This window comes from Carcharodon carcharias, chromosome 4, assembly GCF_017639515.1.
Source record: "Carcharodon carcharias isolate sCarCar2 chromosome 4, sCarCar2.pri, whole genome shotgun sequence".
Classification (NCBI taxonomy): Eukaryota; Metazoa; Chordata; class Chondrichthyes; order Lamniformes; family Lamnidae; genus Carcharodon; species Carcharodon carcharias.
Window position 1 is genome coordinate 36,611,153 of NC_054470.1, and position 25,639 is coordinate 36,636,791.

The window sequence follows — 25,639 nt, forward strand, 5'->3', positions numbered from 1 at the left end:
TTACTCTTCCCCTTAACATTTTTCTATTTAACTTGAGGTAAGGGCAACTCTTCACAAGATAACATAGTTGGTGCAGGTTGTGTGAGAATTCTGTGCTTCTGCTGCAGGGTAGATGGGTCTTGGGAGCCAAATGGCTCATGCTTTTTGGTAGATGAGTGCAAGTATGCACAATCAACCTTGACTACAACCTTCATGTAAAAAACACATGCGTGCGTGCGCACACTCACACACACATGCTCACACATACACATGCACAAAGCTTTACAAAGATTCATTAATGATCTAATTTCTTTTACGCCTGGACTGTGAGAGAGAAAAACCTATTAAATGACCAGAATTGAAGAGAAACCCATGGGGGCACCATGATGTGCAGTGAAATGTGAGGTGATGTAAAAATGTCTGGAAGGTAGATTCTTTAGAATTTGGAATGTTGAGTCTGCAAATTTTATTGCCATGCACCATAGTAAACTACAAGCAATAAAAAGTGAGCCCAGTTACAACTTGCAAAGTATCCTTCCCCATTAGGATCAAAAAGTTAGTGTGGGATTTACGGGTGAGCTGTTGGTTTACAGGAAGACGTGTTAAGTTTAGACTGGTGGTTCCTCTTTGAAGTACCTTAAAAGGATAACTGTGTCAGTCATGTTAAATAATACTTCTGGCAACGACACTTGCATAAGTGATGCAGCATCTCCATATATGGGTACATAAAAAAGTACTGCTTCATAGTTGGCCTGTTCCAGGGTACATTATGTTGAGTGTAGCGTGCAAAGCTAGTACTTTAGCTGTATCAAGGGCACCTGTTCCTGCCTTTAGATTATGGTATAAACAAATGTGCCTTGAATTAGGATGAAGACAAAAGTTGGGCAATGTAGTAGGGTGTTGTTGAAAAATAATTTTGCCTTGAGAGCAAGGGATCTTACAATGAAAAGTTATATTTTTGCTCTTAAACTATTATGATTTTTGAAGACTGGTTGCATTCAAATTCAATGTACATGCAGTGCATAGAAATGTAAATGCTCATCAGAAAATAATTTAAAGTTCACATATAATAAGTTTGAATTGTGAAATTTGTTAAAATATAAGTGGCTGGATGGTGTATTTGTTTTATATGACTTGTAAATTAAAGTGTATTATAAAAATTATATTTTTGCAATTAAACCATTGTAATTTTTGAGGACTGATTGAATTCAAATTCAGTGTATATACAGTGCATATATGTGACTCATCACATTTATACATCGTATATGAACAGACATTGCCCTTTAGTTTAACAATAGCTGTTCTCTCATTATACCTTTCTACATTTTAGCTTTTGCCAGACCAGCTAGTGTTGCTCCTGGAATTGCTGTTTGCAGTGAAGTCCTTGTCTTCCCGAACATTGCAGTGGTTACAGAAGCATTATTGCCTCAGGGAGCAGGATGCAGAGGTAATTCATTTACTGGCCCAGTGAACTGTTTTGTCAACACTTGATAAACTATGCCAGAGGGAAAGATGTAGTTCAAATGCTTAAAACAGCAGCTGTATATTCATTTAAGCCAGAACAGACAAAATGCTCTGTAAGTAATCAACTCCCCTGTTTTTAAACCTAATGGAGAAGAAAGGTTTATGGAGTCCTACAATTTTGTTGGCAGGGGCAAGTTAATTTCTATCTGATAATGCAAAAGCTTTATTTGACATCTTATGTTTCGTAATCGTGCTTCATTAGTTATGGTCCACTTAAAAAGTGTTTACAAATGTTAATGCAGCAACTTTGTTTTCAGTGATGCAGATAGCTGCATTACCTTTCAGTTGTGGAAATAAAACCCATTTTTTTCGGAAAGAAAATCAGTTCAATATATTGCTTACTAAATTGTCCTACCCGGTGAAGACATGTCACATTCGGAACTTTAAACATGGAGTGTATTCAGTATAGAATTTTCTGGAACTGCCTTTTTTTTAAAATGGACATTAAAAGGTTGCTAAGATGGTTGCTGAGGGCCAGGTTATTTTTACAATTTCAGCATAGACTCAGAAGTATCTCAAGTCTCCAGAAATTTCCTAATTAAATGACCATAGGTGGAGTGCCTCCTTTGAACGGACATACCAAGAGAAAACCATTTGTGGACTTCACACTTCCTATTGTTTGTTGACTTAGCCAATATTCAAAGTCTATGGACTCCTTGACTCTCTGTCTCCGAGCTTGAAACTTAAGAAAGAGAGCTGTAGAAAAACCAGTTAAATCATAAATAGGCATGAATGGCCATTGTGTAGCAATGACGTTGAACTTTAAAGCATTCTGGGTGGACAATAGAAATATTGATCATGTGGTTCAAAACTGTCTTCAGAAAACCAATTTTACTTAATCCAAGCACCAGGAAAAATAGTCTGCAAACAACCCAGCAAAAACAAGCCGCAGCAGCAAAGGTAGCATCATCCATGCCTTGAGACTGGAAACTGCAACATTGTAAGGTCTCTGAGCCTGTTCCTTTTCAAGTCCACCAGTATAGAAAACTACCTCCGGGTAATGAGACTACAAACAACTAATTTTGTGACCTGTTGATAAATCTACAGCGGCTTTGATATACGATTTTGGTTATTGCATTTGCCTCGATTCACTTCGAGTGGAAGAGAACCATTTTTTCACCAGGCCTGCACCAAGATGAGCCATTCATGCAACTTACAAACCATTCCTTTGTTTGCAACTTATAGAAGTGCACTATCTTCCTTAACTGTATTTTACAACGATTCTTTGTGTTTTTAATGTTAAAATTGTGCTGCAGTAGAATACATGCTTTAAGTTGGTAATCAAGCGCAGCTGTCCCTAATTGGGGAAGGATTAGGGAATCATTCCTTGAGTAAATGAACCAGTTCACTCTGGATGTCTGGGAGGAACTGGGAGAGTCTGTGACTTTACTTTGCTGTCTTGTAAATAAACCTGTTTTAACGTATGCTAGCTTCAGACTCATTCTTCTTCAACATAATTATTGGAATTAACATGGTAGTATTAAGCTTTGGTGATAGAGTTGCTGAAAAGAAGATTTTTGTCTCTGCCCTCTGAGACAAAAAAGTATACTGCTGCTGACAAACTCAGTTACAGACTGGCAGAAGACTGATGCAAAATATCAGGCTTTGACTATCTACCGATTATTTTTTTCGGAAGTGGAACCATATCAGCAATAGAAAAATATCAAAATGTGGATACGGGTTACTTCTTTGCCAGAAAGAAGTCATGGCTTTGGCTTTTTCATTACAGCAAAAGGTAAGATGAGGAGTAAAGTATTTTCAGAATTGGATGTGGATGACCCTTCTACCCTGGATATATTTTACAAAAAGAATGACTTGCTGGAAGCATATGAAGCATGGTCAACCTTTGATAGATTTAAGAAAATGGGTGATCATGTTTCATATTATGGACTTTGATAAGTGGTCTGAGAGACTGAAAAAGTTTAACCTTCAAATCCCAGAGTCTGTCTTGGCATTTAAGTTACTCGATTTCCCATGTAGATATACTTTTGCTGTTTACAGGGTTCAATTCCATGGGAAAGATTCCTTCCTAGACCAAATGGCTGCTGCCTAAAAAAAAAATTGGGATAACAGTCATTTCCAGCTACTTTCCTATCAAATGCAAGCAACTCTACGGTAAAGCAAAGGATGGAGGATTCTATGGTGACTGAATTTCGAGATCGCCAAAATATTAAATGCAGATTCCAGTACAAAGATGGGGTCGCTGATAGGTTGTCTGAAGATGTTCACACTTTTAGCCGGTTTGAGAATTGAGATAAAAAGTAGATCTAGTATGGCAACCATTGGTGCTTGAACCTGAGAAATGCATGGGGAATGTTTAATTAATGTTATCAGTGTGATTTTAAGTATCATTACGCAATCAATTGCCCACAGCAAAAGAATCGTGTTTTTGAAATAGCACTTGCAACAGATAATTCTGAGGGTGAAAATGATAGAGGCGACTGCCGCGAAGGATTTGTGTTGGTCACTGGGAGTTTGAATCTGGTGATGAGTATTTTAATGGCTGATTTATCAACTGCGCTGTTTTAGAGAGTGTTTGCACTTCCACAGTGTGTGGGGTGTTGGCTTAACTGCTACCTGGAATCCCTCGATGAGGCAGATTATTGGAAGGTTAAGGAGCATGGAAGCTTCAACTGTTTTAGGTTTGGGGATGATGATACGCTAATGTCTTCCAGAAGAGCAGCCCTCCCTTGCAAGATATCTGGGATCGGTCTCTTCATCAGTACTGATGTGGTTTCTTTTGAGATACCTCTATTGTTGAGAAGATTTTTTTTATTCGTTCATGGAATGTGGGCATTGCTGTTTAGTCCAGCATTTATTACCCATCCCTAATTGCCCCTGAGAAGGTGATGGTAAGCTGCTTTCTTGAACCGTTGCAGTTCATGTGGTATAAGTACACCCACAGTGTTGTCAGGGATGGTGTTCCAGGATTTTGACTTAGCGACAGTGAAGGGACGGCAGACTTCCAGGTGGTGGTATTCCCATGTATCTGTTGCCCTTGTCCTAGATGGTAGTGGTCGTGAGTTTGGAAGGTGCTGTCTGAGGAGTCTTGGTGAGTTTCTGCAGTGCATCTTGTGGATGGTACACATAGCTGCCACTATTTGTCAGTGGTGGAGGGTACGAATGTTTGTGGATGGGGTGCTAATCAAGTGGGCTGCATTGTCTTGGATTGTGTCAAGCTTCTCAAGTGTTGTGGAGTTGTACTTATCCAGGCAATGGTGCTGAATGGCACTCAACATTCCTTCAGCAAACATCCCCACTTCTGACCTGATGGTGGAAGGAAGGTCATTAATGAAGCAGCTGAAGATTGTTGGACCTAGGACACTACCTGGAGGAACTCCTGTAGGAATGTCCTGGAACTTAGATGATTGACCTTCAACAACCAGAACCATCTTCCTTTGTGCTGGTTATGACTCCAACCAGCAGAGAGGTTGGAGGTTCATCTTCAATGAAGAAAGTACAGGTGAATCTGGACATGAAGAATGACAGAGTGATTGTGTTCGGGAAAACTGTGCATCTACATTTGACTCGGTCAGACCATTACTGCCTGCCATTAAGGAAGTCAGATATTTTTCGTCAAAGACTTCAAGCAGTCTTGTTACATCCTGGGGATAAAGTTATAAGAAGTGAAGGAAAAACTGTGATTATTCAGCATGAGAATGAAACAGTAAAAACCCATTCTTCACAGGTCATCGGAATGAATTATGAATTTGCGAATGCTGACAATGTGATAGTGTCACGATTCACTGGGGATAGTGCGCTATAATATCAAGCCCCATTGTTCCCTGAGCTGCAACAAATGTGAAAATGTTGACCAAATCACCAGATTGCCCAAATTCTACCTAACTGTTTAATTTAGGTTAACAGAATACGAGCACCAGGTTTATAAACTTAATAAGTAAATAACTGTTTATTGAGCAAACTGTTGTTAACCTGTGGCAAAAGAAAGAAATATGAACTGCTAATTTCTAACTCTATAAACTAAACTCTACCCCTTTTTAAATCCCTATACACACACACATAAGACACACACAAACATGGATTTTAAGGGTGTGATAAAACATTTCAATAGTACCAATTCTGGACTACAGGATTCGATGGGTTGATTTTGATCGATGTCTTCCAAATTCCTTTCTGTTCTTGTTGATGACACAAGGTGGTCTTCTAGCACTTTCAGTATTTAGTTCACTGGTTGAGCACTTGCCTTTCAATGTCTCTAACAGTGATTTTTCCCATTGCCCCTTGACAGGGGTTTTCAGAGAGAGAGCAGGTTACAGAGATATGAGGAGAAAAAAAACAGCTAGCTATTATTGTGGAATTACTGGAATCTTCCACACACAGGAGAAAGAGGTTTTAGGTCTCGTTCCTTTCAGGTTAGGAGCTATTCAGCTGCACTGCTCTCACACAAAAATCTGGTCACCTGGTCAGGAGCCAATTAAAATGCTGTTTTCAGGCAGCTCCCTTGGCCTAGGACTCCTTTCCGGCACCATCCTGTCTTTCATGGCACACTCTGTTCCAGGACTGCAACATTGTGTATATCTCTCATCCTGTTCCAGCGGACATGTCTTTCAACTTGCAACCATTCTAATTCTAATCCACAGTCCAACAGAAATAAAAAGATATTTTCTTTATAATAGAAGATGATGAAGCACCATGTGCATCACATACTCATATTTTGTGGGGCAGAGTCCCAGGCACAAAATATAATGAATCAAGAGTTAGATATCAGTAGAAAATTTGATTGTGACGAACAGGAACAGGCTACTTTGTCTAGTGGTCAGCTGCCCAAAGTGGGTTCGCGGATATCATGTCGTCCAGAAGAATGTAATAACTAGAAGGTTGCAACAGCTGTGGGCGGACAGGAAAATCTACTGGAAAATATAAGAATTAGGTGACTGGCCAGGATGATGGACATGTGAAGGCCATGGACTGGGAAATCTGAGTATGAGAATAAGAGACAAGGAAACGTAGCCCAAGTTTCAATAACGGGTCAGGTGATGAATCCCGGGTGAGGAAATATTCATGTACAATGGGTAGGGCCTCTGACAGGGTAAACAGTTGATCTGACAGTAGGAACCTGTAAAGACTTAAACAGGCAAGTTGGGGTTGCAAAACAAAAACAGAATTACCTGGAAAAACTCAGCAGGTCTGGCAGCATCGGCGGAGAAGAAAAGAGTTGACGTTTCGAGTCCTCATGACCCTTCGACAGAACTTGAGTTCGAGTCCAGGAAAGAGCTGAAATATAAGCTGGTTTAAGGTGTGTGTGTGGGGGGCGGAGAGATAGAGAGACAGAGAGGTGGAGGGGGTTGGTGTGGTTGTAGCGACAAACAAGCAGTGATAGAAGCAGATCATCAAAAGATGTCAACAACAATAGTACAATAGAACACATAGGTGTTAAAGTTAAAGTTGGTGATATTATCTAAACGAATGTGCTAATTAAGAATGGATGGTAGGGCACTCAAGGTATAGCTCTAGTGGGTTTTTTTTTTATTTTATATAATGGAAATAGGTGGGAAAAGGAAAATCTTTATAATTTATTGGGAAAAAAAAGAAGGGGGAAACAGAAAGGGGGTGGGGATGGGGGAGGGGACTCACGACCTAAAGTTGTTGAATTCAATATTCAGTCCGGAAGGCTGTAAAGTCCCTAGTCGGAAGATGAGGTGTTGTTCCTCCAGTTTGCGTTGGGCTTCACTGGAACAATGCAGCAAGCCAAGGACAGACATGTGGGCAAGAGAGCAGGGTGGAGTGTTAAAATGGCAAGCGACAGGGAGGTTTGGGTCATTCTTGCGGACAGACCGCAGGTGTTCTGCAAAGCGGTCGCCCAGTTTACATTTGGTCTCTCCAATGTAGAGGAGACCACATTGGGAGCAACGAATGCAGTAGACTAAGTTGGGGGAAATGCAAGTGAAATGCTGCTTCACTTGAAAGGAGTGTTTGGGTCCTTGGACGGTGAGGAGAGAGGAAGTGAAGGGGCAGGTGTTGCATCTTTTGCGTGGGCAAGGGGTTGTGCCATAGGAGGGGGTTGAGGAGTAGGGGGTGATGGAGGAGTGGACCAGGGTGTCCCGGAGGGAGCGATCCCTACGGAATGCCGATAAGGGGGGTGAAGGGAAGATGTGTTTGGTAGTGGCATCATGCTGGAGTTGGCGGAAATGGCGGAGGATGATCCTTTGAATGCGGAGGCTGGTGGGGTGATAAGTGAGGACAAGGGGGACCCTATCATGTTTCTGGGAGGGAGGAGAAGGAGTGAGGGCGGATGCGCGGGAGATGGGCCGGACACGGTTGAGGGCCCTGTCAACGACCGTGGGTGGAAAACCTCGGTTAAGGAAGAAGGAGGACATGTCAGAGGAACTGTTTTTGAATGTAGCATCATCGGAACAGATGCGACGGAGGCGAAGGAACTGAGAGAATGGGATGGAGTCCTTACAGGAAGTGGGATGTGAGGAGCTGTAGTCGAGATAGCTGTGGGTGTCGGTGGGTTTGTAATGGATATTGGTGGACAGTCTATCACCAGAGATTGAGACAGAGAGGTCAAGGAAGGGAAGGGAAGTGTCAGAGATGGACCACGTGAAAATGATGGAGGGGTGGAGATTGGAAGCAAAATTAATAAATTTTTCCAAGTCCTGACGAGAGCATGAAGCAGCACCGAAGTAATCATCGATGTACCGGAGAAAGAGTTGTGGAAGGGGGCCGGAGTAGGACTGCAACAAGGAATGTTCCACATACCCCATAAAGAGACAGGCATAGCTGGGGCCCATGCGCTACCCATTGTACATGAATATTTCCTCACCCGGGATTCATCACCTGACCCGTTATTGAAACTTGGGCTACGTTTCCTTATCTCTTATTCTCATACTCAGATTTCCCAGTCCATGGCCTTCACATGTCCATCATCCTGGCCAGTCACCTAATTCTTATATTTTCCAGTAGATTTTCCTGTCCGCCCACAGCTGTTGCAACCTTCTAGTTATTACATTCTTCTGGACGACATGATATCCGCGAACCCACTTTGGGCAGCTGACCGCTAGACAAAGTAGCCTGTTCCTGTTCGTCACAATCAAATTTTCTACTGATATCTAACTCTTGATTCATTATATTTTGTGCCTGGGACTCTGCCCCACAAAATATGAGTATGTGATGCACATGGTGCTTCATCATCTTCTATTATAAAGAAAATATCTTTTTATTTCTGTTGGACTGTGGATTAGAATTAGAATGGTTGCAAGTTGAAAGACATGTCCGCTGGAACAGGATGAGAGATATACACAATGTTGCAGTCCTGGAACAGAGTGTGCCATGAAAGACAGGATGGTGCCGGAAAGGAGTCCTAGGCCAAGGGAGCTGCCTGAAAACAGCATTTTAATTGGCTCCTGACCAGGTGACCAGATTTTTGCCGATGCTGCCAGACCTGCTGAGTTTTTCCAGGTAATTCTGTTTTTGTTTTGGATTTCCAGCATCCGCAGTTTTTTTGTTTTTAAGTTGGGGTTGCAGCCTGACTAGATGACAGGGTGAAGAATGCTGAACCATTATGACAAAGTAGCAGAAGCAGAAGTCCCCACAACCAAAATGTTTTTCTAACGGCTGATAAGTTAGGGGATAAAGTCATGTGGGAGGCTAAACAGAGGGAGTTGGACAGTTGGAGGGAGCTTGATGTGTATTCAGAAGTCCCAAATAGGGTTCAGCTAGCATTATCACTTAGGTGGGCTGCATGGAAAAGGTCCTACCGGTTGACACTTAAGACCAAGGTTAGGTTAGTGACCCAGAGATCTGAAGAATGCTTAGCAGATAAAAACAATCAGAGTGGACTTGCCCACAGCAGGGAAGGTAATTTTGAAATTCTTTTTGGCCTTTTTAGGGCATTTTTATGGGAATGTAAGTTGATGGATATAAAAGCTGCATTTCTGCAGGAGGATCACCTCCAGAGGGAAGCGTTTCTCAAATCTTCTAAGGAGGTGCCAGAGGTGGAAGGAAAACTTTGGAAGTTGAATAAGTGTGTATACGGTTTAAACAATACTTCTAGACTGTGGTACTCTTCAGTGCAATTGATGTTGTTAAAATTGGGTTACTCCAACTGAAGGCGGATCCTGCCACGTTTTACTGGAACCATGGTGGGAAACTGGCAGGCATTTTCTTGATGCATGTTGATGACTCCTATGGAGCGGCACTAGCGAGCTTCAAAACAGAGTTATTGACAGGATTAGGAGGTCAATGGGGCCTTTAAATATATTGGATTAGAAATAAATCAATATAGGTCTAATGTAACTTTGTACCAGCAGCCGTAATTGGGAAGTGTGAGCCCTATTGCAGTGCGTCAGACTGGGTCTTCACAAAAAGATGCTGATGCTCCCAAGGATGAGACTGAGCTGCTGTGAAGAATGGTTGGACGATTAAACCAGCTGGGCACACATACGAGACCGGATGCAAATTTTGATGTTCTTGAACTGAGTGCTATAATGAAACCTCCCAAGGGCCAGGATATCTTAACGGGCAAACAAAACAAAAAGTTAAAGATGGAGAAATGTGTACTGAAGATTCCATTGTTGGGTGACCCTAAGAATATAACATTGATTATGTTCAGTGATGCCTCTCACACAAATCTTGTTGATGGATTTTCAAGTGCAGTGGGTTTTATAATATTTATAAATATTATAAAATATAATATAAATGGGAAGTATTGTCCCTTGGCTTGAGAAGTCAAGAAAATAAGGCGAGTAGTAAAATTGCACCCTGGCTGCAGAGACTCTCACATTAGTAGAGGCAGTTGACATGGCATTCTTTTTATCTAAAACGTTAGGGAAATACTACATGGGGAAAATGATGAAGGAAATGTCCCAATAGAATGTTATATTGACAATCTACCCCTTTGGGATGACATACACTCCACAAAGTTTGTGAGTGAAAAAAGATTATGAATTGATATTGCAAATCTAAAACAAATGGTAGAGTGAAAGAAATCTCCAAGCTCCAATGGGTCGATAGAAGTCATAAGTTATCAGACAGTTTCACCAAAAGGAATGCTTGCAGTGATACATTGTTGGGGGTATTAGAAGAAGGGAGACTGAGGATGTGAGTTTTTTTTGAAAATGGGTGATTTATTTTTCTGTCTTCAGTTTTTTATTTTTTTCTGAAAAGGAAATGCATTTGTATTTTTACTTTGCTTTTAAAAAGGAAACCTGTTAATATTGAAATGGTTCTGCAATAGAATACATTCTTTAAGTTGGTAATTAAGTGCAGCTGTTCCCAGTTGCGGAAGGATTACCGAACCACTGCAAGAGTATATCAACCAGTTCACTCTGGGAGGAACTGGGAGAGTCTGTGACTTTACTTTGCTGTCTTGGAAATAAACCTGTTTTAAGGTACAGGCTAGCTTCAGACTCATTCTTCCTCAACATAACAATTATTGGAATTAAGGTGTGAGTGATGAGTGAGTGTCATAGCGTTAGATTTTCAGGTTGAACCTGTGAATGAAGTTCCCTAACATACTGATCAGCAAGCCTAGAGTTCTGTGTCCAATTCTGGTGCAGATAAAATTGTTCCAGGGAATAGGCACTGGAGTTGCAAAGGGAGGAACAAAATCGGGAATGTTTGTGCTGGAGAACAAACTAAATGGATATTTTACTGAAGTTCTCAGTATTATAGATAAACTGTTTGACACAACCACAAATTCTGTAACCAGGGCACTGATTCAAGTTCTCATAGAGGAAAAAGAGCAAAATTTTAAATTTAAATACTTTTTCATGTGATGAATTTATATAGGGCTGGATTTAATGTAGCTCTTCATAGCAGGAAACATGGTGGCCTGGCCTGGGCCCACTTAATTGCGGGAGAGGCTGCACATCAGTGTCAGTGGTGGAAAACCTTTTGGAAGTGGGAACAGAACCATGGGGGAGTCTTGCCTTCTTGCGGCGGGTTGTCAATTAGTTTCATTATTGAGCCACTTGGCACCAATTATCCCTGAGCCCTTTGGAATTTAGTGGTGGCTCAGAGATTAAATGCGAGTGGACCAACTTTTATGTGTCTCATGAAGGCTGCCCCAAACCCTGTTGCATATACATGCAACATTCTGAGGGGTTCCATCTTTCAAAGGCACATGGTGCCCAATAGAGGGACCTGGCTTTTGTCAGGGGTGGTTGCTGAAAGTAACCCCTGCCCTTACCTCTGACCTTCCTGACCCTCGCCTCCCACTACCTCCCTCCCTGTAACTCACCCCCCCCGCCCCAGCCACTCTCATTCAACTGTGGCCTTAGTCTCTTGGCGACCTTGGCCTTTCCCTGGGGCATTACTAGCAGTAGCCACTGCTTCCGGTCGCGCTGTCCGTCATGGAGAGCTGCCGGCCTCTAATTAGCCAACAGCTATCAGTGGGTGGGATTTCTGCCCTCTTGGTCCTGTATCCCGGGGAAGGCCCAACAGTGGGCAAAGGCAGTTAATCCTGTTGGGCCTCTCCCTCAGAAGCGACACATGCTTCCCACCGGTTTTTCAAATGGGGCTGTAGCCAAATGAATTACATTAAATTCTGCCCATAGTATCAGAGACACTGGGCTAAATTTTCGTTGGACAAAGCAGGCGGGACTGGAGGTGGCATGCTGTCAATTTCATGTTAGTCTGCTGGTATGTGTCCTGTCTCCAGTGTATTTTGATGGAGACTGCTTTATGGGACTGACTGCCTGATGTGGGTAGCTAATTAGAGAGCCTAGTGAGGGCATTGTCAGATGCCGTCTGGAAATTTTCAGACAACAGGTGGACCCGACAATCAGTGTTTAAAGATGGCCTCTTCGCGGCAGATCTTGGGGCCAGTAATGCTTCGTTTTATTAACCACCACCCCAATCTCTGCCTCTAGAGCCATGATTTTTAGAGAGACGCAGTTACGACCACAGACCACCCTGAAGAAGAGTTCCCCCTCCACTATGATGGCCTGGCAGCTGTTGCCACTTTTTATTTTTAAACTTTCTAAAGTCTTTAGAGGGCACCTCCATCTCGAGGAGCCTTCTCATTCTCCCATTTATATTGGCAGCGCCCACCTCTCCTGGTGGCTGCTGGAGCACTTGGGTGCTCCAACTGGCTCCCCTGGCTGTGGAGCATTTCTTAATTGGACGGTGCTGCTAGAGACAACTTCTTTAATGGTCACCTCCTCCAAAATCTGCCTTGGGGTCCCTCCACTGGCATTTCCGAGTTCCTGATCCAGATTTCGTTCCGATGGTGGGATAAGGATCCAAGAATGAAATACCAGCCTACTCTAACAGATACTGTCAGCAAATTTAGAAAGAAGCTTGTTTTGAAAGATATTCTCTTCTTCATCCTTGGGACGTAAGGATGGCATTTATTACCTTTTTGATACAAGTGAGTGGGTCGCTAAACCACTTCCGAAGGTAGTTAAGAGTCAACAACATTGATGTGGGATTGAAGTCACCTACATGTCATACTGCATAAGGATGGCAGATTTCCTTCCCTAAAGCATGTTACTGCACCATTTGGGTTTTTATGATAATCTGACAGTTTCAATGTTACTTTTTAACCAACTTTTTATTGCCATATTTTTTATAAGTGAATTAAAATTCTCAACTGGCATAGTTGGATTTGAACTCAACTCATTATATATGAATTGTTAGCTCAGGCCTCTGGATTACTGGTTCAGCAACACCTACTACACTGCAGTACCATTTTGAGTATAGGAAATAAAGAAAAGAATGGGAACTGCAACATTCAAATGAAGCCCAGGTCTTGTATTTACCCTTCTGCAGGGGCTTCCCTCCCTCCCCACACCCTTGGAACCTTTTTCATCTCATGAGTAGCCCTCATGAGGGGGTACCATCTTAAAATGAGATCTAGGCAACTCATGAATGAAATCATGAGACACTTTTTCACACAATGAGTAGTAGAAATCTAGATAATTCTCTCCCAAAACATTTTCGATTCTTGGTCAATTGAATTTTTCAAGAGAATCAACAGATCTCAATTAGGTAAGGGTATCAATGTATGTGGATCAATGATTGGCAGATGGAGCTGAGATACAGACCAGCCCTGATCTAACTGAATAGTAGAACATGTTCAAGGAGCTGAACCATTACTCCTCCTTCCATGTCTCGATAACCTGTTAGTTGCTGAAATTGTAAGTGGTATTCCTTTTGCTTATCAAATGTTTCTGTCAGAATTGCAGCCAAGAGTAATGGAGTGAGGATATGGAGGGGAGTTGTTTTCGCACAAACCAGTTGAGCAATCTGGATCATTTGGAACTAGCAGGTTGTGGAAGTCTTTGGGGACAGGAGCAACATCTTGTTATTATCTTGACAGCGAAGAAGCATAAGTTTTCAGTTGAGACAGTTAATTGTTAATTTAGTTGAGAATATAGGGCAGTAGTATATTTTGGCAAATCGTGATAACTTTTCCATGATTTTCCATCCATTGAATCAATCTGTGATTTTCAGCTCTGACTTCAAATCAGAGCACCCAAAATATTTTATACAAGTTGAGTTTTTACAGAATCTTTTAATTTAGTTGTCTAACATTGTTTCCCATAAGTGGACCACATCTGCATGCATTACAGAAGGTATCCCAAATTTGTCCTATCTTCACAAAGATGCCTACCTAAGGATTAAAAAAGACCCCACCTACAGTAGTTTTACAGAATTTAATATAATCTATAGTAAAAACAGAAGATGCTGGAAAAACTCAGCAGGTTTGCAGCATCTATGGAGCGAGAGCAACAGATATAACGTTTGGAGTCCATGTGACTCTTCTTCAGAGCATAATGTAATCCATGCTACCAAATTTTCTTCAAAATACTTGGTGAAAGACCAGAGGTTTTCAGCTTATAGTTAAATTAGATATTAAAGACAAAAATCAATTAATATTAAGGTATCATAAACATAAATTCATTGAGGGAGTTTATAGTGGACCAGAAACTGAACTGGACTAGCTATATAAATACTGTGGCTACAAGAGCAGGTCAGAGGCTAGGAATCTTGCAGCGAGTAACTCACTTCGTGACTCCCCAAAGCCTCTATACCATCTACATGGTGAAGGTCAGGAGTGTGGGGGAATATTCTTCATTTGCATGGATGAGTGCAGCTCCCACAACACTCAAGAAGCTTGACACCATCCAGGACAAAGCAGCTTGCTTGATTGGCACCCCTTCCACAAACATTCACTCCCTCCACCACCAACGCACAGCAGTCCGTACCATCTACAAGATGCACTGCAGAAACTCACCAAGGCTCCTTAGATAGCACCTTCCAAACCCATGACTGCTGTCATCTAGAAGGACAAGGGCAGCAGACACATGGACACGCCACCACATGCAAGTTCCCTTCCAAGCCATTCACCATCCTGACTTGGAAACATATCGCCTCTCCTTTATTATCGCTGGTTCAAAATCCTGGAACTCGGTCCTGAAAAGGACTGTGGGTGTAACTACAACACATGAACTGCAGCCGCTCAAGAAGGCAGCTCACCATCACCTTCTCGAGGGCAATAACTGCTGGCCTTGTCAGCCATGTCCACATCCCATGAATGAATAAAAAAATTCTTTGAATGAAAAGCTTTTTATTGAGTGTTTGAATCTGATAAATTTATGTAAATTTCAATTTCATGACAAATGAAGATCTTCTGCATTTAAATACTGTGCCTGTCAATGTACTTTCACATTTGTCTGGGTTTGTTGATTGCTGTTGTATATGTTAAGCATTGAGTCTAGTAAGAATCCTAGGTCTGCTTCAGCTTCATCCTTAGCCATTTCAACGCCATTCATGCAGTATGCATGTTTATCATAATTAATTTCCGTCTTGCTTCATGTTCTGACTGCCCCTTGCATCTTTTTTGAACAATTTCCCCACTGGTGGCCCTCAATTGTTCTTATAGAAGTCCCCTTGCCTCAAAATTCTAAAGTAATCCTTTTGATCAACCAACTGGTTCACTCAGTTTGATGAGTTTTCCCCAACACCCTTGTGTGTGAGCTGAGTGCCAGCAGCTTGCATTTGGATGTAATGAAAAGGTTTTTTTTTATTTGTTCATGTGATGGGGGCATTACTTGCAATGCCAGCATTTATTGCACATCGCTCATTGCCCTTGCAAAAGTGGTGGTGAAAAGTTAGAGTAAATGTTGAGCCATTCTGTTTTTCAAATATCTCTCTAGATGTGACATATTTTCTTTTGCTCACAGTACAGATTTTGGCAAGAGAATAAAAATACAAGAAAGGAGGGAGGAATAAACTTTCAAAAATCATTTTGCTGCTAATCAACTTATTATGTGTGATTGTAGTTTCATTGTTTGATTACCAACATTGGCTGATTTTTTTTTTCTTTTTATCTATGAAATATTGTTGCATGTCGGTTAATAAGGTTGCTGCATGATGATTTAGTGTCAGTAAACTTCAAAGGTGCTGCACAGAAGTTTAGAGATAAGAGAAGGCTGTTCTGTTAGGAAAGCTCACCCCTCTAGTACATTAGCTTTCTCACCATAGCATCTAATTGTGTTTTAAATAAGCACAAGATTTTTGAACCTGTTGCCTTCCTTGATGGACTTTTCCAAACATTTATTAGTTTTTCCTGAAGTTTCAAGTTTCTTTTTTACATATTTACATATACGTCCTCTCGGTCTGCTCTCTTGGTACATTTTGAAATAATAACCCACATTTGCATTACTGACACAATTTTTAAGAAGGTCTTCCCTTCGCTGCCTTCTCTTAGGCAGTAAAGTTCAACCTCTAATCTTTTATTAGAGCTTATCCATTTTACACTTTGGAATCATTCCCATTGCTCTTTTCTATGTTAAGCTGCTTTATAATTGTAATTTGTTGGGCAAATAAAGAGAAATTAGAGAATCTTGCTTATGCTTCGGTGACCGAAACTAAATACAGTATTTTATGTGCGGTCAAAACCCTACCTTTTAGTATCATTCTGTTAACTTTCAATGTTTAATAAAGTTTTTGTGTACTTCATTAACATGTACCATCTCATGTGACATTTTCACATAAGGGGGACATGTTAATGATTTATTTATTGTTCTATTTTTAGTCTTTCACAGTCTTTCAGCGATCTCCCTGAGGCACCACTTAGCCTCAGGGAGATGTGCGCTCTTTCGTGCGCATGCGCACGAAAGAGCGCACTTTCACAGTTGGGGAATTCCCCCTCCCGCCCGCAAAGGAAGTGCAGAGCGCTTCCTGTCAGGCATCACGCTGGGTAGGCCTTAATTGTTAGCCCATGTAAAATGGCGGCAGGGCCCAGTTTGGCAGTGCGATCAGCTGCCCACCTGCCGCCGAGTCAGTCTGACCCACCTGCCCGTCAAGGGCAAAATTCAGCCCCAAGTCTTTGAACAACTTAAAATCTATGTTTGGGTACAACTTTTCCAGAGCTTATGCATCTTCATACTTAAGAGTGGCATGGTTGAGTTGATCCTCCCGCAGCATGGCAATGTCAGCTCTTGGAATGTCAAGTTGATGAGACCCATCAGTGACAGGATTATCTATTTCACTAGGATCATCTACTTCAGATCAAATCACTTTGAGTGGTTGCAACTGAGCTGGCTGGCTTAACTCTCACCATTTGAATTTTGGACAACTTGTACAATTGACAACAACAACACCAGCTTGCACTTATATCGTGCCCTTAAGGTAGTAAAATGTCCTAAGACATTTCACAGGAGCAATAACAAACAAAATTTGGCACCAAGCCACATAAGAAATTAAGAGGTAGGTTTTAAGGAGCACCTAAAAGGAGAAATTTAGGGAAAGCATTCTAGAGTTTAGGGCCTAGGCAGGTGAAAGCACTGTTGCTACTGAAGGAACGATTAAAATTGGGAATGTTCACAAGGTCAGAATTCGAGGAGTGCAGAGATCTTGGAGGGTTGTAGAGCTGCAGGAGGTTACAGAGGTGGGAAAAATGAGGCCAAGGAGGGATTTGAAAACAAAGATGAGAATTTTAAAGTTGACTTTGCTGGACGAGGAAGCGGTGTAAGTCAACGAGCACAGGAGTGGGGGGTGAATGGGATTTGGTGTGAGTTAAGGTATAGGCAGCAGGATAAATCCTTGGGGGAACACTAGCGGTAAGAGTAGGGGAGTGGGAAGAGAAGCCATTGCAGACCATTCCTGGTTATGACTGGATAGATAAGAATATAACCAGGCAAGGGCAGTCCTACTTGGCCAGATGATGGAGGAGAGTTGTTGATGATGAAGGACGATGGCGTCATCATCCATGTCAAAAGCTGCATAAAGATTGTGAAGGGTGAGGAGGGATAGTTTACCTTTATCATAGTTACTTAGGCTGTCATTTATGATTTTGATAAGAGCTGCCTTGGTACTGTGTATTGGGATTTGGACTCTATAGTAAACTGCAGAGTAAGAAAATTCTGATTGAGGAATAGCCTTATTAGCAAAAAGGTTCAATCACTAATTTAGAATGCTAACTATGAAGGTTTATTGAACAAAAATTCCATTTATTTTCCAGTAGTCGGGGTATGGCACGATACACAAGTTCAACACGACTGTCAGTCTCTCTAAAGCTGAAAGCAGCTTCCTAACAAAGACATTCTCATAAGACAATTACTTTTAGCCCTAATACTGGATTTTTGCAGGTAGTTTTGCCTCATTTGGCCTAAGTAAGTGCACCTGCAACACAACTAACAACTTCTAAGCAAACATTTGCAACTCTTGACCAAAGGGAAAAGTGTTCTTCGCTTCCACACAATATATTGAGCCAATCAGCTTTGCAGCCTTGGTGTCTCTTCTGTAACCTGTTTTTGACAGGAGGCCTTGGGACACCTGGTTCTCTGACCACCTTCCTTACCATAATTTTTTCTGAAAGCTACATCGCAGTATTTGACACTTAAAGAGAAACCAACTTTAAGACTTTATAACAACGTTTCCCAAAATTCATGAATTACCCCAATAATACATATAAATGAAGACTTTTTTTCATCACTAAGCTTATTTACAATACAATTTGATGACTTAAGCCTTATTAATTACACAAATGTGCCTGTGTGGCATTATCTAATATGTGGCAAGGGAGGAAACCAAACATGGAGTTCCAGAAAAGATGGATGTGGATTTGGGAGGTGATACTCATTCAAAGACTTTGGAAATGAAAGGGAGGTTGGAGATGGGATGGTGGTTTGCTAGGATGGTGAAGGGGCGTGGACAAGGGTTGGTTTTTTGAAGATAGACATGATGATGACTGATTTGAAGGGATGATGACAGTATCTGTGAACCATTAAATAGGGGCCAGGAAGGGAAGTTAAGTGGTCAACGGTTTAGTAGGAATAGAGTTGAGGGAGCAGGAGGTGAGTCTGAAGATTGATTTTGGTCTCGCGACACTTTTCTTGTAGTTGGCAAGCTGTAAATGTCATGTTGGCTGTGCACCTTGATGGCCTAAACCCACATTGAGATTCGGGGATAAAAACAAAAATGTTGGAAAGACTCAGCAGGTCTGGCAGCATCTGTGGAGAAAGCAACAGAGTTAACATTTCAAGTCCATTTGACTCTTCTTCAGAGTTAAAGAGAAGCAGAAATGTGGCCACTTTGCGGAACATCTTCGCTCAGTCCACAAGTATGAACCAGACCTTCCTGTCGCTTGCCATTTTAGCACACCGTCTTGCTCTCATGCCCACATGTCCATCCTTGGCCTCGGCTGCAATGTTCCAGTGAAGCCCAACACAAACTGGAGAAGCAGCACCTCATCTTCCGATTAGCACTTTACACCCTTCTGGAATTAACATTGAATTCAACAACTTCAGACCATGAACTCTCCTCCATCTTGAACCCCTTTTTAAATCCAATTTTTACTTATTTAGTTATTTTTAATTTTTACAATTTTATTTTATTATTTTCATTTTTTAAATCCTTTTTCTGAAATGCCCTCCCCCCACAGGGCCATCCGTCATGTGTTTCTACGTAGTGCTTTCACAAAGCACTGCCTCCTATTCTGCTATCAATATCTTCTGCTATTGTACCTTTATGCCACCATCAGCACCTTCTTTACACTTTATTACTACCATTAACACTCTCTTTGTCTTGTGTCCATGACATTTTGTCATTCTCTCCTTAGCTGTCACCTATCTCTGACTACCTATCTTGCGCGACCTGCTCTACCCCCTCTTAAACAGAACAAAATCCATCATATTTCCACTTCTCTTTAGTTCTGAAGAAGAGTCATATGGACTTGAAACGTTAACTCTGTTTCTCTCCCCACAGATACTGCCAGACCTGCTGAGTTTTTCCAGCATTTTCTGTTTTTGTTTCAGATTTCCAGTATCTGCAATATTATGCTTTTATCTTGAGATTCGGGGAGATCAGCAAGTGTAATAAGTTGATTCAGAATGGTTCTTGTCGTGATGTTTCCTGCAATGGAAAGCAGGGAGATGCCTCTGTAATTTCCACGTTGGATTTGTCCCCTTTTTTGAAGATTGCCACAATCATGGCATACTTAAGATCATTCGGGACTACTTCTTCATTCCAGATTGGTAGGATGAGGGCATGGAGCTGTAATGTTAATTCCTGTCCTTTGTGCTTAAACATTTCAGCGGGGATTCCATTACCTCCTTCTGCTTTTCTTTCCTCATTTGTGTGATGGCTTTCATCACCTCCAAAGGTATAGGCCGAGTTCTGAGCTCGTTCCTAACTGGGTGTTGTGAAATGGAGTTGAAAACACATTTGTCAACAATTAATTCTTGATTGAAAATGTCTTCAAAATGCTCCCTCCAACAGGAATTGACAGCTTCCCTTTCCTTGATCAGATCTTCCCCGTTCTCCGAGAAGTTGGTAATTAAGTTCTTGGGCCATAAATGGTTTTTGTAACAACGAAGAAGCCATGGATATCATTCATGTCAATGAGATGTTGAATTTACTTTGCCTTGTTGCCTCAGGGGAAGTTTGGCCCAATGGACTAGGTGAAGGGAAAGAGGCATAAGAGGCAGTTGAATGAATGGTCTCAATTAATCACCCAGATTTGCACTAAGTGCAGTAGCAGGCGGGGAAAAAAACGTTTTACCTGCTGGCTGCAATGGCAGCTTTTCATGCCGTATTGTCCAAATCCCACCTCTTTAATCATGCATTCTCAGGAAACACACCGTTTTGATGGCGGGCAGACTCTCGTGTCCACCACGCTGTCACTTCACCGCTTCTTCATATTGGGTGCCATATTTAAAGTGCAGCCATGCGCACACCTCTCAGTGCTTCCAGCCCAGGCCTGCTGCTCAGAAGACAGGTCCCGAAAGGCAAGAAGACTGCACCCCACCCCACCCACCGCCCCTTCCCAGTTTAATGATGCGTCTCTCAAGCACCTGGAATACTGTGTGCAGTTTTGGTCTCCTTATTTAAGATACCTGCCTTTTGGATACCTGCTGTGATGTCTGCTACCCCCACTCTGGCCGCAGGAGCCCACTTTGGCTGCAGGAGGTCTAGCAATCTCACCACTCCAGCTTGGTTGGCAATGGCAGTGGTGATCAGTGCCAATGCTGCACAGAAGAGAACAAAACATAAGAAATAGGAACAGGAGTAGACTATTCGCCCCTCAAGCCTGCTCCGCCATTTAATAAAATCATGGCGATGATCTTATGTTTTGATTTCCACATTCCCATCAACCCCGATAACTTTTGATTCCCTTGCCTAACAAGAATCTATCTACCTCTGCCTTAAAAATATTCAATGACTGCACCTCCACCACCTTCTGAGGCAGAGAATTTCAAAGTTGCACAACCCTCAGAGAAAAAAATTCTCCTCATCTTCGTCTTAAAAGGGCGACCCCTAATTTTAAAACAGCGCCCCCCACTTGTGAATTCACCCATCAGAGGAAACATCGTTTTGATGTCCACCTTGTCAAGGCCGTTCAGGATCTTGTATACTTCAATCAAATCACTCCTCACTCTTCTAAACTCCAGTGGAAATAAGCCCAGCCTGTCCAACCTCTCCTCATAAGACAACCCACTCATTCCAGGTATCAATCTTGTAAAGCTTCTTTGAACCGCCTCCAATGCATTTACATCCTTCCTTAAATAAGTAGACCAAAACTGCACACAGTATTCGAGGTGCAGTCTCACCAATGCCCTGTATAACTGAAGCATAACATCCTTACTTTTATGTTCAATCCCTCTCATAATAAAGGATAGCATTCCATTAGCCGCCTTAATTACTTGCTGCACCTGCATGCTAACATTTTGTGAGTCATGTACTAGAACACTTAGGTCCCTCTGCACCTCAGAATTATGCAGCTGTTCTCTATTTAAGTAATACTCTGCTTTTTTGTTCTTCCTGCCAAAGTGAAAAACTTCACATTTTCCCACTTTAACTACATTTGCAGATCTTTGCCCATTCACTCAACCTATCTATATCCATTTGCAACCTCCTTATGTTATCTTCACAACATGCTTTCCTACCTATCTTTATTTTGTTTGCAAATTTAGCTACCATGTCTTTACTACCCTCGTCTAAGTCATTGATGTAAGTCAAAAAAAGTTGAAGCCCCAGTACAGACCCCTGTGGGACTCCATCGTCACATCCTGCCAATCAGAAAAAGACCCATTTATATACTCTGCTTTCTGCCAGCCAACCAATCTTTTATCCTTGCTAGTATGTTACGTCCTACACCATGCGCTTTTGTTTTCTGTAATAATCTTTCATGTGGCACCTTATCAAATGCCTTCTGGAAATCCAATTACAGTACGTCTACAGGCTCCCCTTTATCCACTGTGCATGTTACTCCTTCAAAAAACTCCAGTAAATTGGTTAAACATGATTTTCCTTTCACAAAACCATGCTGACTCTTCCCTATTGCATTGAGCCCTTTTAAGTGGCTAGCTATAAGCTCCTTAATGATCGATTCTAATAACTTCCCCATGACAGACGTCACACTTACTGGCCTATAGTTTCCTGTTTTCTGCCTCCCACCCTTCTCCCTCCCTTATATTTGCTACTTTTCAATCTGATGGAACCTTTCCAGAATCTAGTGAATTTTGGAAAATGAACACCAGGGCATCGACTACCTCATTAGCCACCTCTTTTAAGACCCTAGGATGTAGTCCATCAGGACCAGGAGACTTGCTAGCCAGCAGCTCCATCAATTTGCTCACTACCATTGCCCCAGCCATTTCAATTTCACCAAGTTCCTTTCTCCCGTTCACCTCCTGATTTGCCGCTATTACTGGAATGTTTTTTGTATCCTCTATAGTGAACACAGAAGCAAAATATTTGTTCATTTCTTCTGCCATTTCCTTCTTATCCACTATTAACTCCCCACTGTCACTCTCTAGAGGACCAACACTCACTTTACTTACTCTTTTCTTTTTTAAATACCTGCAGAAGCACTTGCTATCCATTTTTACATTTCTAGCTAGCTTCCTCTCGTACTCTAATTTCTTTCTCCTGATTAACCTTTTAGTAATTCTCTGCCATTCTTTATATCCTGTACAATCATCTGCCCTGCTACTCATCTTTGCGGAGTTGTATGATTTTTCCTTAAGCTTGATGCTTTCCTTAACATATATAGTTAACTACGGATGGTGGGTCCTTCCCTTAGAATTTTTCTTTATAGTAGGAATGTACTTATTCTGAATAATCTGAAACATCCCCTTAAATGTCCGCCACTGATTCTCTATTGATCTATCCTCTACCCTACTTTCCCAATTCATTTCAGCTAGCTCAGCTTTCATCTCCACGTAGTTGCCCTTATTTAAGTTTAAGATACTAGTCTTAGACCCACTCTTCTCCCTTTCCAGCTGGATGTAAAATTCAATCATATTGTGGTCGCTGATACCTAAGGGTGCCTTTATTCTGAGGTCATTGATTAATCCTGTCACGTTACACAATACCAAGTCTATTATGGCCTGCTGTCTGGTTGGTTCCAGAACATGCTGCTGTAAGAAACTATCTTGAAAACACTCTAAGAACTCCTCATCCACGTTATCCTACCAATCTGATTTTTCCATGTATAGATTAAAATCACCCATGATTATTGCCATCCCTTTATCACAAGCATACAATATGTTCTCTTGAATACTTTGTCCTACACTATGGCTACTGTTAGGGGGCTTGAGGACCACTCCAACGAATGACTTTTTTTCCCTACTATTCCTAATCTCCACCCAAACCGATTCTACATCCTGATCTCCTGAACCAGGGTTACCTCTAACTATTGCACCAATGCCCTTCTTTGATTAACAATGCTGCCCCTCCACCTTTACCTAGCTTTCTTTTCTTCTTGAATGTCATGTACCCTTCAATATTAAGAACCCAATTTTTGTCGTCCTGCAGCCATGGCTCTGTAATTGCTATCAGATCATATTTATTTACTTCAATGTGGGCAATCTACTTTGTCATAAATGTTACGTGCATTCAGATAAAGAGCCCTCAGTTTTGTCTTTTTTGTTACCTTTGTAACATCTAGAGTTGACTGTTGATATATTCTTAGGTTTTTTTCTCTCTGTCCCTTCCTGCCATTCTCTGACCCTCATTTCTCATATTATTTTGCTGTCCTGTCTTGACTCGACACTTCGAATTGCTACCTCTACCCATGCTTGTACCCATCCAATCCGGAAAGAGGATTAATAATCTCATCTGTGCTGCCGTTTCATCACTCTAACCTCACGCAGTCATGCCCATCACACGTTCATTGGCATCTTGCTGACTGCCAGCTCACGAGACGTCACCACTCTCATTCTCACACACTCCCTCACATCCCTACCTGGCCCCATCTTCTCCTCATTAGTCCTCACCATTTAGAGGCCATTTGCACAGATCAACTTGTGCCCCCACACGCATGCTGGGATACCCCCTTTCTCCAGTACAGCCCTCACTCTGCAGCCTGTTCCCTTGCCAGAGGCCACTTCTTCCCCCTTCCTGAAGCAAGCCCTAGCTCTGTAGTTGTTAAAAAGCCACCCCCACCTTATGGCTAGCCTGGTAGAGACCTGCCCATCAGCCCCCCTAAAAGTGATGAGGTGCTGCCTGTGAAGCCTGGTGCTGATCACTGTGAGTGCTGCCCGAAGCAAGGTAGGCAAACAAACCATGAAGTCCTGCTAAATGCATGCCTTGTATATGCTGTTGTGAAGCATGTTGGCATGATTGTGCTTGGATGATCCAGCATGGGGGCGCTGATTGTGGCTCGCTGGGCTTATAATGATGTACAGATGTATTACAATGAGGTTCCCGACATCCGATGGCGGGAAATGCGGCCCATCGTTGACAAGCAGAGCGAGCGATTGCATACTGGTTTCACGTTGTCGTGAAACTGATTTTTGGCCTTCTTGCCATATTGTCCACTCACGCTGCCAAACACGCCTGATACCAACAGGCATGGAAAAGTCTGCCAAACGAAACTCATGAGCTCCTGGCATTTGTTGTTAGAGGTGAGAGTGGAGGAAGTTCAGGAGAGAGGTTTAAGAAGAAAATTTCTAATGGAGAATAGAAACCAGAGGTTAACTTTGCATTCTAGGATGGTGGGATAGTGACCAGGGTGTGAGAGAGTAATTGGTTTTAATAGAAACAAAAGCACCACAAGGGAAGATGAGGATGTAACTAAATGACAGACTTTAGTCCATGACTGGCTGGTATAGGTGTACAATTTGACTGTATAAAACCTTTAATTCTCTATCTTGAAAGAGGAATTTAAGAAAATGAGAAAGGAGGGAAATCAAAAAAAAATAGACTTTTAAAAAAGATACTCTTGGAAAAATTACACTAAATATTGGGTTCTTGCTGGCAATTTTTGATTTATAAAATCATTCCCATTGACTAGAATCCAATTAAACAGTAGCTAAAATAAGCTTAAATGAATAGATGTAAACTAAGTTCAAAATCAGTGACTAGACTGTTGGAAAGCTGAAACATATTATTTGTTGATTATATTACGTCGCGACAATTTGTTAAACTAGTAAATGAACAGAGCCTTCAGTGAAGACTTTAATACTTGTAATCAGCTGCTAGCTACTTCTTTAGTGTAGGTATTTGACGTTTTCAGTTGTGAACATCTTGTTTTTGCAAAAATTTATTTTCCAAAGGAGCTAATGCAGTATCCCTTAACTGCTGGTTGATGTGTATATGTGCAGTGCAGTGTGAAATAAAGCAGCAATGTTGGACAACAGAAATGCAATCCTGCACCAGTTTTCTTTTGTTCATTATTAAAACTTTTTCAGAATTTTGGCAAAGACGAATTAATCTT

The 25,639-nt window shown here is 41.7% G+C and overlaps 1 protein-coding gene across 11 annotated transcripts in view; it reads left to right on the forward strand.

Moving 5' to 3' along the window:
• The window catches only part of LOC121277249 (aminopeptidase O (putative)), a 347,848-nt gene that overhangs the window by 283,915 nt on the left and 38,294 nt on the right, over nt 1-25,639 (forward strand). For 10 of the 11 annotated variants that reach the window (XR_005942838.1, XR_005942839.1, XM_041186479.1 and 7 more), the window contains one exon: nt 1,310-1,426. The exons of the other annotated variant lie outside the window; for it this stretch is intronic. Coding sequence is in view for 8 of the 10 variants with exons in the window: in XM_041186479.1 (XP_041042413.1) it covers nt 1,310-1,426 (117 nt within the window). In the remaining 2 variants the exon portion in view is untranslated. The remainder of the gene's footprint in view (nt 1-1,309; nt 1,427-25,639) is intronic. 11 annotated transcript variants of the gene reach the window in all.